At 36.6% G+C, this 12,347-nt stretch overlaps 2 protein-coding genes across 2 annotated transcripts in view; one reads left to right on the top strand and one right to left on the bottom strand.

The window, feature by feature from the left end:
- LOC107556260 (RNA polymerase II elongation factor ELL2-like) overlaps positions 1-5,548 on the bottom strand; it is a 60,789-nt gene extending 55,241 nt beyond the window's left edge. The window contains exon 1 of the mRNA XM_016239326.1: positions 5,370-5,548. Coding sequence (XP_016094812.1) covers positions 5,370-5,507 — 138 coding nt within the window. The 5' untranslated portion in view covers positions 5,508-5,548. The remainder of the gene's footprint in view (positions 1-5,369) is intronic.
- Positions 5,549-9,062: 3,514 nt separating this feature from the next.
- LOC107556253 (uncharacterized) lies at positions 9,063-11,002 on the top strand. The gene is made up of 2 exons (XM_016239318.1): positions 9,063-9,835; positions 10,719-11,002. The coding sequence occupies exons 1-2, from the start codon at positions 9,271-9,273 to the stop codon at positions 11,000-11,002; spliced, it is 849 nt and encodes a 282-aa protein (XP_016094804.1). The 5' UTR covers positions 9,063-9,270.
- Positions 11,003-12,347: the final 1,345 nt, after the last annotated feature.

Here is a 12,347-nt window from a genome sequence, read left to right as displayed (position 1 = left end):
ATGACAGTTGTGTGTGTGAATTACCTGCGTCTGTGCGTCTCTCTCTACAAACAATGAAGTTGTGAGTTTAGTTACTTAAACAGAGATTTTACCTCCTCGTTGCTGAGGAATATAATGCAGTGATCCAGTATCTAAGCCATTTTATTAATAAAAGTAGCGGGGCAGCGTTGACAAGTTTATGTTGGCCTAACTTACTCCTGAATGTTTCTGTGTGCGCAGTGGGATCTCTCTCTCCGTGCGAGTGATGTGTGTGCATTTGTGTCAATTAATGCAGCGACGTATTAATATAGAACGGTAATTAAACTGACTTGGAACTACCGGTGCATTAAACCGTTTTAATGCATATCTGCCAGCCAATCAGAATCAAGAATTCCAACAGACCATGGAATAAATGAAAGTAAAAGAGCACAGCAATGCATACCTGTTGCACATTGTTTACTTTAAGAGTACATGTTATGTTTAATTTAAATGTAGCATTTTTATTTTTAAATTTAACAGTAATTTACTTTCAAATGCCCCAATTGCTAAAGGGTCTGCACAACTTTTTTGTACAAGTTCAAGTTGCATTGTTCTAAATACCTGTAGCAGCACAGCAGTGCATACCTGTTTACATTTAATTAAGGTGGACTAGACTAGACTGTAATACAAATAGCTGAGTTTGCCAGGTGCATATAACATTTATGACAGGTTTTCATGAAAGTGTTGGTCATTTTGTCTGCTTGACAATCCCATTTTGCACTGCAACAATAACATTGAAGTGAGATAAACAAACTGAGGAATGTTTCTTTTTAGGTAAAGGTTGCCAAGTTTTCATTTGGGGACATCATTTGAAGTTGGAAAAAGGTAATAAAATGCAATATATCGGAGAATATCACAATATATTTAAAATCGCAATAATATTGTATTGTGACAAAAGTATCGTGATAATATCGTATCCTGGGGCCTCTGGTGATTCCCACCCCATTAGGTATGTGGACATGCGCAGTACATGTCGATTTTAAAGGCAAGCACGAACAGACATACACAACAATGGCGGAGTATATGGTACTGTTGTTGCTGCTCAAGAGTTTGCTAACGCTTCTTCATCAAAGTGTGGATTTACTTCACAAATATTACAACCAACAGCGGAGATGCATCATATAGTCCTACATTATTTAATCGTCACTTCCCTACAGGTACTGTTTACTAACAAGGTGACAGCGCCAACTACTGGCCTGGCATACATAATACAGCGTTTTTGGCCGTTTTCATGGATGTGTGTAAACGCGAATCGTTTTGAAAACGTTGTTGTGTATACGCGAAACTTTTTAAAAGTGCAAGGGAAAAACTTTTTTGTTTTTTTTCCGTTTTTGACCACCATTGTCGTGTAAACGTAGACTCATGCCACAGAACACACACACACACACACACACAAAGTAAGCCTTTTAGGAACGCATAAATACATGCTGATGTTGGACCGTCTGCTCATAGTCATAAACAGGTGTTTTTTTAGTTAAACAGTCAATGATGTGACACTTTTTGTCTAGATCTATTATGTTATTCAAAAATACATTAAAATGTAATTTTAAAAACTATAATGAACATGTTTTCGATTTTAACCAACACCCCCACCTCTTCCCAGAGCTCTTGACAAAGCCTTTCCTGTCGTCAGTCTGACCCAGTAACCTGGTGAGCAGCTCGGGGGTGTTGAGTAGCCTCTCCCGGGCTTCCGACCGCAAGCACAGTCTACCGTTTATGTCCGGAGCGAGTCTCTTTCCTGTCCCGCTTCTGGATATGTTTTAGACGAGGCTGATTGTGGCAAGCAGCTGATGGGGAGGTGTGCTACGGCTGAATGTGCTAATCCGGTTAGACACAGGCATCTTTCTTTACAGCCGTTTCACTGGAATGCACCACCTACCAAAAATCCACCTAGGTCGTACAGTGTGACTGCATGCCACTGCCAATTTTATTAGCGGTAAATAACAACACTCTCATAAAAACCAAACCGCTGGCCTGCAAATGTTACAAAACCCAGGAATCGCATCCAAACGACGAGACTTTCCTAATTTACGACTCATAATTGTGCTTATGAACATGCATGCTGCTATAATTATATAAATGCTCCCAATCTAGTCGGCCAAAAAAAAAATAGGAATATCACAAACAACAACTATAAGACTCATTGACGTAATTTTATATATATATCGTTTTAACATGGTTAGTTCTGGCTTTTAAATGCATCAAATTAAATATGGTGTCACTCTGAATATGGTCTATTTAATATGCAAGATAAATGACTTTTTATTTGAAGGTTACAGCGCTTGACATTTTTAGATTAACAACAACATAATTGTATACATGCATTGTTATCAATAGAGAAACCGATACATAGCCGGAAGTGAGGGAGCATATTAAATAGAGAACATATTATTTTGCAGAACCATGTAGAAGTTTCGTTTTGAAAATGGCACAAAAGTTTTCCAAAAATATATCATACCAACACGAATACAAAAACCACATTTAAGAACTTGGCAAATGTGTTTTAACTAGAAAGCTTTCTCTTTTTCATCACAGACATCCATCATTCTCAGACATACTAATTTGTCACTGACCCATAAAAGAATTATGAAAATTGTGCAATGCAACATGCAGTGCACAATTCTGCATAATAATATGCTCTCATAATTGAATATGCTCTCTCACTTATGCCCATGTTTTAGTTTCTTGATTAATATAAGATCATAAAAATGTATGTATAATACAACCAAAGGGGGAAAAAAATCAGATATAGCTTGTCAAACTGCAGGACACTGCCATTATTCCTTCATATTTTACTCTGTGAGAACCGTTTCTGTTTATTGTGACAGACATCTATATTTGTAGCCTCTGGATAACTAATTTTGTGCAGCAAAAATCCAATTAACAAAAGAAAATGAGGCTGCATGATGTGAAATCCCAGTCTTTGAGAATCCGAACTGAACCCGAACATCCCTAGTGACAGCATCAAAGGCATTCAGATTCCATAAATCCTCCAGGATTGGGGATCACTCCCTTCAATATGAAAGGAATTTTACTACTCTAAACATCTTTTCTTGTGTTATTTCTCGCCAGTTGCATCATCCTCCTCCACAGATGGAGAGAATCGAGCAAATTGAAGCTCCCCATCTGTAAAAACCCAATGATGGCTAAATTATTTGTTAACTGCCACACGAGCGTGCATTATCGAAACCAAAGATGCTGGAACCCTCATAACGCATTTAGGTCCTTTATGACCCGAAACACATACATCATTTAAATTTTTTTTTTTTAGTATGAGAACCAAACTTGCAACATGCACCACTACTATCAATTCAAATAAGATGCAAAATGTTCCAAACATGTATCTATATATATACATATTTTAATGAATAAAAAGGTGGTAAAGCAGTAATTACATGGTAATAACATAGTAATATTCAGTAATACAACCTTTTTGTGCATTCACTGATTAATGGGAAGTTACTGATCCAGTACAATATGGTTTAAGTTATGAATGTTTTATAAGCTCACATTCCACCAAGTTCATGCAAATGCAAGACGTATGCAGATTTTGAATGCATTATGAGGGTTAACAAAAACAATGCAAATGTTTTGTACCAGCCTCACATTGAAGTAAGGTAAAACTTAAAAAGGTAAGGTAAGGTAAGATGAAAATTCTGTCATCATTTACTCTACCTGTGTGACTTTCTTCTATGAAACAAAAAATTACAAATTTTGAAGAAACGTTTTTGTCCATAAAATAAAAGTCAATGGAGCCCAAATCAACACAATTAACTTTCACTGTACGGCCAAAAAACTTTTTTCCAATGTGCTTGCTCCACAGAAGTAAGTAAGTCATACAATAATTTTCTTAATTGTTTACCCACAATGCCAGCATTTTCACAGCCCCTGTTTAGGTACTAACTTCAGTGAAATATCATGCCTACCTATTAGCCTCCCTTCACAGTAATTACAGTCTCCTCTTACTTTCTTGCCCCCATTGACAGAGGCACAGTTCTCTCCTGTATTAATTCATGCAGACTGCGAGTGAGGGGGGTGGTTTCTGAGAGAATGAAAAGCTGGCTGACACTGGCCTAATTGCCTTTACGTGAGGCAAACATGACATTTAAAGGGATAGTTCCCCTAAAAGAAATGCTGTCATCTCATCCGCATGCTGTTTAAAACGCGGCTGACTTTCTTTCTTTCATAGACCACAAAAGGAAAGGTTAGTGGCTGACACTAACCTGACACTAACAGTCACTAACCTTTCCTTTTGTGTTCTATGAAAGAAAGAAAGTCAGCCGCGTTTTAAACAGCATGCGGATGAGATGACAGCATTTCTTTTAGGGGAACTATCCCTTTAAATGTCATGTTTGCCTCACGTAAAGGTAATTCCTCGTTCAAGTCCCCATTCACTTACATTGCATGTTTGTTTTTTTCCCAACAATGAAAGTGAATGAGGACTGAGGCTGTCATTGAATAGAACATCTTCCTTTTGTGTTCCGCGGAAGAAACAAAGTCGTAGAGGTTTGTAACAACATAAATAGTGATTTAAAAACATCATTTGGATTTAATATATGTCAGGCAATTTCCATAGGCCTATTTAAGTTAATCAATTCAAGAAGCAATTATAAACTTAACCTTAAACACCACATATAGAGACAACACTAGGTTACATACGCTTTTTTTTTTAGTTCACTAAACCTTTGCTGTAAATTGAGGCGTTACTCTCGAATATGAGTCAAATAAAATATTTGATAGGGAAATGAAGAGGCAGCAATCTCAAAGGCTATCTCAATTACTAAATGCTACTCAAGGTTTATAGTTCATAAGATCGAGCTTGAGCCTTGAGCCCCTCTCAGACCGTAAGATCCCCGTGAGTGTTATGAGTCAAAGAAACAATTATCATCTTCGGTTTAAAATGATCATAATTATAATAAGTAATGCAGTGTTTAGCATTAAGACGGTGCCATGTTCTATTTCGTATCATTTGCCAGAAGGAATAAAGCGGCGACTTTGACTCTAAAGTGGAAAACAGGAGCTTTCGTAAAGCCAATTCCAACTGGCTTAACGAGAAAAATATTAATAATAACACGACTGACATGTTCTTTTATTTTGTAACAGCTTAGAAAAAATAAAGAAGCAAAACTAAATAAAACGAACAGTAAGAACTGGATGTGTCCGATTTCCTACCGTTACTATCTGTCCCTAGTAAGTCAGCATATGGCACTTAAAGCGACGGACTCTGGTTAAATAAATCAACACTTTACAAACAACTAACGGGAGGAAATGTTTTGAAGTTCTGAACTTTTCTTTCTGTTCCATTGATGTCAGTGGAGCAAATAAACACGAAATAAAACTAAATGCGTTACCTTGAGATTCTTATAAGCCTCCAGTGTCCGGATGGCCGTGTCGGTTAGCTTGACGTGAAAAATGGTTTTATTGGGAATGCATTTATTAATCTTTCCACAGGAGAGTCCATACCGATGCTCCTGTCTCAACGCTGCCATGTCTGGAACTGAGGTGAACTAGCGACATTCTAGTTCAAGCGTCACTCTCCGCTGGGCGGGGTTATGAGAGCGTGGGGGGGACGTCATAGACACACAGACGCACACACACACGCACGTACGCACAAACGATAATCATATGTATTTCAGAATTAGACATAGTGGTCTACCTCAGCTTATTAGGACGATAAAGTTCGATTTAGTGTATTTGACAAGGAATGTAATAAAGAAAAAAACATTCCTAGTTCTACTGGACAGCTTGTACTGAGAATATTAAACATGACTTTTACTCATAAATTGTGTATATCACAAAAAAACAAACAAAAAAAAATCAGTTTAAAATATTGAATAAGACATATCCCATGAGCTGCCCGGTCTCCAAATATGTGGATGTGCACCCGCACCTGAAGTAAAGAAAGTAAAGATACATTAACATTAATCCATGTTCTTGCAGTGCTATATGACCAAGCAAAAACAAAACTGCAAATTAAAAAAAAAAAAAAACGAACTTGGTTAAGAAATTTAACTGAAAAAAATTATTTGGCAAAAAAAAAATTAAAGTACAGAAAATCTAAATTAATTAATTTATCATTATTATTATTAAATATCAGAATATATATTCTCCATAGCAGTACTCACCAAGTTTTGTGCATGCGTCATGCATCTTTGTGTGACACAATTTGCCATGTTTCATTGCATTATTACAAATAAAACAATTATGCATTTACATTAGTTTTACACTCCAAGCACAACTTCACACAATGCTTACAACATTTTTTATAATAAAATGTTTGAATAGAGGATGAAGATATCTATTTTTCTAGGCCGGACATTATATTTGGCCACTACTGTATATAGAGAAGTTCTTAAATTTACGGCCCACTCAACCCCACTTATTAATTGAAATATACTAACTTCCTAAATACTTGTGAAGGTACACAGTCTTCTTATATACAAATAAATGTAACTTGTAAATAAATTACAGTATATAAATATTACCAGAATTAAATTATACCTGGGCACTGAAGTCATCCAAAAAATCTCAATTTCATGTATAAACAAAACTCTGCATGTTAAATCAGCTTTTCCGCCTGCAAACCTAATAAAATATTCTCTTGAAACCAGTCAGTTGAAAAACAACAGATATCAGTCAAAGATAAAACAAACAAATATGGGTATGTCTGAGAGAAATTCATTGCAGTGGCAAATACAAATCTCGGGAATTACATGGTATTAAAGAAATGTTCTGTGAACAAAATGATGAGGGAAAAGCTCAGACTGTCATTTTAAACTAGATTAAAATGTGCATACAGAAAAATGATTCACTTAATCTAGCCAGGCAATCATCTGCACCCTTTAAGCTTACAAACAGATGAGGTGAAATGGACAGTGAGGGGAAAAATACAGAATTTAGGTTAATTGGAAAGACATAATCCCCAACAGACAAGGTGCTTGGGCCTTTGGATTAAGGAGCTCTCTCGTAGTCTCTAATGGAAACTCTACTTGCCATATGGCTGTCTGAGATACAGGGACATCTGAAGCCGGCTGGACAAACAATATATGTTACCTCAGATTGTGGTTTATAAAAAATGCCGCTGACTCTCTGATTGCTTTGGAATATTATTCCATGAGATTCAATGTTCTGTGTAAATTTACATTAAATATACCGACGTGTACAAGCACTTGCCAAACAGATCCATACCTTAAGTGTCAGAGTCTTAGGAATGGATCTAAGTAGAGATTAAAGTACATGAGATTCACTGGTGTCAGGTTGCACTTTAAATAAGATAAGCAACTTACAGAAAAATAATAGTCAACACATTGTAAATCCAGGATAATGAATAAAATGTTATAACTTACAATATACCTCATATTTAATTCATCAGGACTTGATTTGTAATGAGTTTGTTCTCTGAAACTCCCTTAATTTCCACCTATTTTTCTTATAAATGTTTGGGGATTTTACATTTGGCATTTGCAGAGAATCTAGTTGCCAAGATTCTGCAGTTGCAAGATTTGAGCTAGCCAAGCTGATAAACAAACATTAGTCTTTTGTACATAAAAAAAACAACAACAATGAGTCATTTTTAATCAATTTTATTCAGTGTCATTGTTTCAAACAGTTAAGTCGCTTGGTCATCAGCTTAGTGACTATTCACAAAAAGAACACTATAACACCACAGCTGTTCAAGTGCCATTATTATGCACAGGTTAAATAAGAAATCAGTCTTGTGGCCTTTTTGCTAATCTTACTCATGCCATAAACAGTGCCAACAGCCTCTAGAGAATGCAGAAAGCAAGTAAAACTCTCTAGTGTGTTTCATCTGTAGAGACAAAACCAAGATCAACATTCTCAAAGCTGCATATCACATCCATGTATTTATACTGAATATTTAAGTTTAAATTCAATGCACTAATGACACACTGCTAAATGGCGCAATAATTTTATGTTTATGTTTCATTCAATAAACTACCATATATTTTGACATTTAATTTGAAGGACAAGCAGGCTAAATGTTTTTCTTTGCCAGCCAAGTGTAAGTGATTGATTGTTGTTTTTAATATGTATTTGAGCGTGTTTTGTGGATTTAGTAAGTGTAAAACAATCAAGTACACTCTTAAAAATAAAGGTGCTTCACGATGCCATAGAAGAACCTTTTTGTCTAAATGGTTCCATAAAGAACCTTTAACATCTGAAGAACCTTTCTGTTTCACAAAAGGTTCTTTGTGGTGAAAAAAGGTTCTTCAGATTACAAAAAGGTAAGAAAGAGATGGTTCTTTAAAGAACCTTTGACTGAATGGTTCTTTGTGGAACCAAAAATGGTTCTTCTATGGCATCGCTGTGAAGAACCTTCTGAAGCACCTTTATTTTTAAGAGTGTAAGGACATTTAAAGGCTCGTCTTGTCTTGAAATTATGCATGGCTCATTGATGTTTCGTCTACACTTGGCATGTTGCAAACCTGGAAAAACCTGTTCAGAGTGTGTTATCTTCGGTCAATGCCTGTTCTCTTCATGAGAATATGGCAAATGTTTTTCACTGTACTTTTGATAAGTAGCTAGACAAATATCTGTTTACATTTAGTTCTACCAATATAATTAAAATTGGATTAGAATACACACCAAATTTTGGGGTCAGTAAGATTTCTGAAGGATCATGTTACAATGAAGACTGAAAATTCTGCGTTGACATGACAGGAATAAATAACATTTTAAAATATACTAAAATAATGATAATAATAAAAAACTGCCATAATATATGACAATATTATACTGTACTTCTGATCAAACAAATGCAGCCTTAGGGAGCATAATAAAATTCTTACCAAATCCAAACTTTTGAACGGTAGTGTATATTGCAATATTATTTAGATGTATACAGTATTTATTGAGAAATATTTCTACATTATAATATAAATAAAAAAGCAACCAGTCCCTGAAGTCCTCTTATTGGTGGATGCATTCATGGGAACTGCATTATGGGATGACGTGATGAAGTCATTAAGAAGCTTACAGACGTTGGGGCAGATTAGATTTTGCTCTTCTAATCCAACAGATTATCACTGCACACAACTCTACTGACCAGTAGGGCTTTACATTTCAACACAATTCTCATCCATTGATCATTTTCTGCATTCTTCACTGCAGACCATTTCAACGAAGACCCTTTTACAAAATCTGCAGGAAATGGACTGACCTCAGATGGGATTTATGTCATGTGGCGATGCATTTCCATGATAATTCTAATAGAGTCCACCGTGTGGGGACATGGAACCAGAACCTGAAGAAGCAGAGGAGACAACGTTGGAGTCGGAGATGTTTGTGAAAACAGTTTGTGACAAACAGGAGATGAAGAGTGAAGAAGCTATTTTGCAGCCTTGGCAGGTGTTTGAAGAACCAATCACGGAGCTGCAGAGAATGAATATTACAGAAAAAGAGGGTGGGAAGAAAGCAGTAGAAGACAACAAGAATGAAGAAGGAAGTGAGATGAAAAATGGAATGGATAATAAAGTGGCAGAAGAGATGAAGTGTGCTGAAAACTTAAGCAACATGCCAACAGATGCTAATGACTCAAGCAGCGACCCAACCAATGAGCCCATCTCCTCAAATTCTCGCACCAGCCCACCTGAGGCCAATGAATCAGACATAAAGGACAGCAGAAAACTGACAAAGACTCCCAGCTTTGGGAAAACAGTTCGTTTTATGGAAATTGAAGCAGTGGAAGAAAGGGACAGCTCAGTGGACACTCTTTTTCCAGACTTTGAGATAGAAGAGTGGACCACCACCAGCTTTGAGGAGCTGTTTCTGGCAGATGACTGGAAGGACATTACAGGTAAGATTTCCACAATGACGTATTTGTTTAGTCTGAGGTCCAAAAGGATTTTTACAGTGATGCCATATTAGAAACATTTTGGGCTCAAAAAGGATCTTTTCAGTGAAGGTTTCTGTGCAGTCACATTTAGTGTTGTTTGGCAATTCACACAATTGGGAATTTCAAATGAGGACAAAAGAATTCCCAATGCAGATTTCACAAAGGTTTTAAGTTGGTCACAGGGATCCACCATAATGACCAACAGAAAGCTGCTAGGTTTGAAAGTAACTTCTGTGGGGCTATACATGCTTTGTACATCACTACACTATTGACAATAAACAATGGACCTTTTTGCCCACAAAATTTCGCCAAAGTGACCCCATATTCAGTGTGAAGAACATTTTAATAATCTGAAGAACCTTGTTCTACTATAAGAGTGCATGTTTTACAAGTATTGCTGGTTACTAGCATGTTATGGTTTGGATGTTTGTCTACAGCATGTTATGCTGATGTCCCCAAAAACTTCTTAAAGGGATAGTTCTCTCAAGAATGACATTTCTGTCATCACTTATTCACCCTCACGTCTTAGTGTTTTTCGCCCAAACAATTAAAGTCAATAAAGTTCGATGTTGTTTTAACCCAATAGATTTTCATTACTTGGAGAAAAACAGTTGAAACATTCTTTAAAATATATTATTTTGTGTTTCACAGAAGTAAGAATGTCATATAGTTTTGGAATGGCATGAGGGTGAGCAAATGATGACCTTTAACTTGCTTAACCAGAAAGACGTCCTTCACTAACACCACCCTAAGAACATCCTCAAGTTTGACACTATTGCTTTAGGGTCTTGTTGATCTCTTTCCTCTCCCCCTGTTTTCCCTCCACTACCCCAACCGCCTGTAGATAACCGTCTGCTAAAGAAGAAGGTGTTACAGGCCAGTCCCGAGAATGTCCTGACCCCGGCTTGGGGTCAAGAGGTCACACTGAAAATGCAGGGTGTGCTGGAGGATAGGACTGTGGTGGAGAAAGACTGCAAGCTGGTCTTCATTATCGGAGAGGGAGATGTCAACCAGGTGAGGCACCTGACAGGCAGAGGAGGGGCAGCCGCACACACACTCAAAGCCTTGGAACACCTGCCTGCATCTTGTCTATCACCTCGCACCTGCTGCCTGCTGAGTTTTCCATAGGGATTAACCTGTGTTTTCACATGTTGAGTTCTGTATGTGTTTACCCAAGGCTGGGAAAAAAGTCAACTCCTTGCTGATTCACTTTTCGGTGAAATGTTAGTTAGGTCAATATTGTTTGCCAACTTGTTTAGACACTTCAGACTGCATTAAAGCCTTAAAAGTCTGCAAATAAGCATTGCTTCCTTTAAGTTATCTTGTTGAGACTAAGGCCCAATCCCAATTCTACCCCTTAGCCCTTCCCCTTTCCGCGTTCACGTGAAGGGGTAGGGGTGTGTCGATTCTCTTTTGGTTGGAGGGGTAGGGGTAGGGGAAGGGCCAGACAGCCCTTCAAACAAAGATTTTTTGGGACCACACTTCAAACGAAAGGGTATGAATTATCTCAGCGTAAACCGGCTTCAGGGGCAATATGGCTGCCCAAGCGAACAAAAAGACACATAAATGTAAGCATTTTTGGCATTAATAAAGATTTTAACGAAAGGTATTCATTTGTTTTATGTTACATTCGATCATGAGTTCATATTTACGGTTATGTTACTCAGAGTAGAGTGAGTTTATTTAAAAAAACAGCGATTTTATCCTTTCGTTGCTGGAAAATATAATGTAGCGATTCAGTATTTAAACTGTTATTAATAAAAGTCGTGGGGCAGCTTTGACAAGTTTATTTTCTCCTGGATGTGTCAGCTGCGCGATCTCCGATATAATTTTGTTTAACCACTTGCTTCACTCATTTATTTACAGCATGACGGTGAAAACTCATTAAAATGTAAGTTCAGTACTACTTACATTGTTGATGTGTATCTTTTCAGAAAAAAAAAGACAAAAACAGTGTTGTCTGAATCAGCACATTCTCTGGAATGTGTGACATATATCAGATGATGGCAAAACGGACTCATTATCAGGCAACCCCCATGCACATGGTGATATAAAGATAAAGAAGAAGTACTATACATAATGCTATAAATATATTGGTAAGATTTTTTAAAATGTTTTTGATAGAAGTCTCGTGAGCTCACTAAGTCTGCATTTATTTGATTATAAAATATTGTCAAATTGTAATTTTCATCAGCCATTACTCCAGTCCAGTCTTCAGTTACACATGATCCTTCAGAAATCCATGTAATATGCTGATTTGGAGCTCAAGAAGGAAACACTCCTTATTACCAATTCTGAAAACATATATATATATATATATATTTTTTTTTTAAGAATTCATTGATGAATAGGAAGTTCAAAAGAACAGCATTTATTAGAAATAGACTTAAAAATATTTAAATTTTGACCAATTTAAGGCACCCTTGCTGATTAAAAATGTTAATTCCTTTAATAAATAAAAAATAAATAGATA

Source organism: Sinocyclocheilus grahami, unplaced genomic scaffold, assembly GCF_001515645.1.
Source record: "Sinocyclocheilus grahami isolate Dianchi unplaced genomic scaffold, SAMN03320097.WGS_v1.1 scaffold562.1, whole genome shotgun sequence".
In the NCBI taxonomy this organism is placed as follows: domain Eukaryota; kingdom Metazoa; phylum Chordata; class Actinopteri; order Cypriniformes; family Cyprinidae; genus Sinocyclocheilus; species Sinocyclocheilus grahami.
This window is presented reverse-complemented; position numbering and strand designations above follow the sequence as displayed.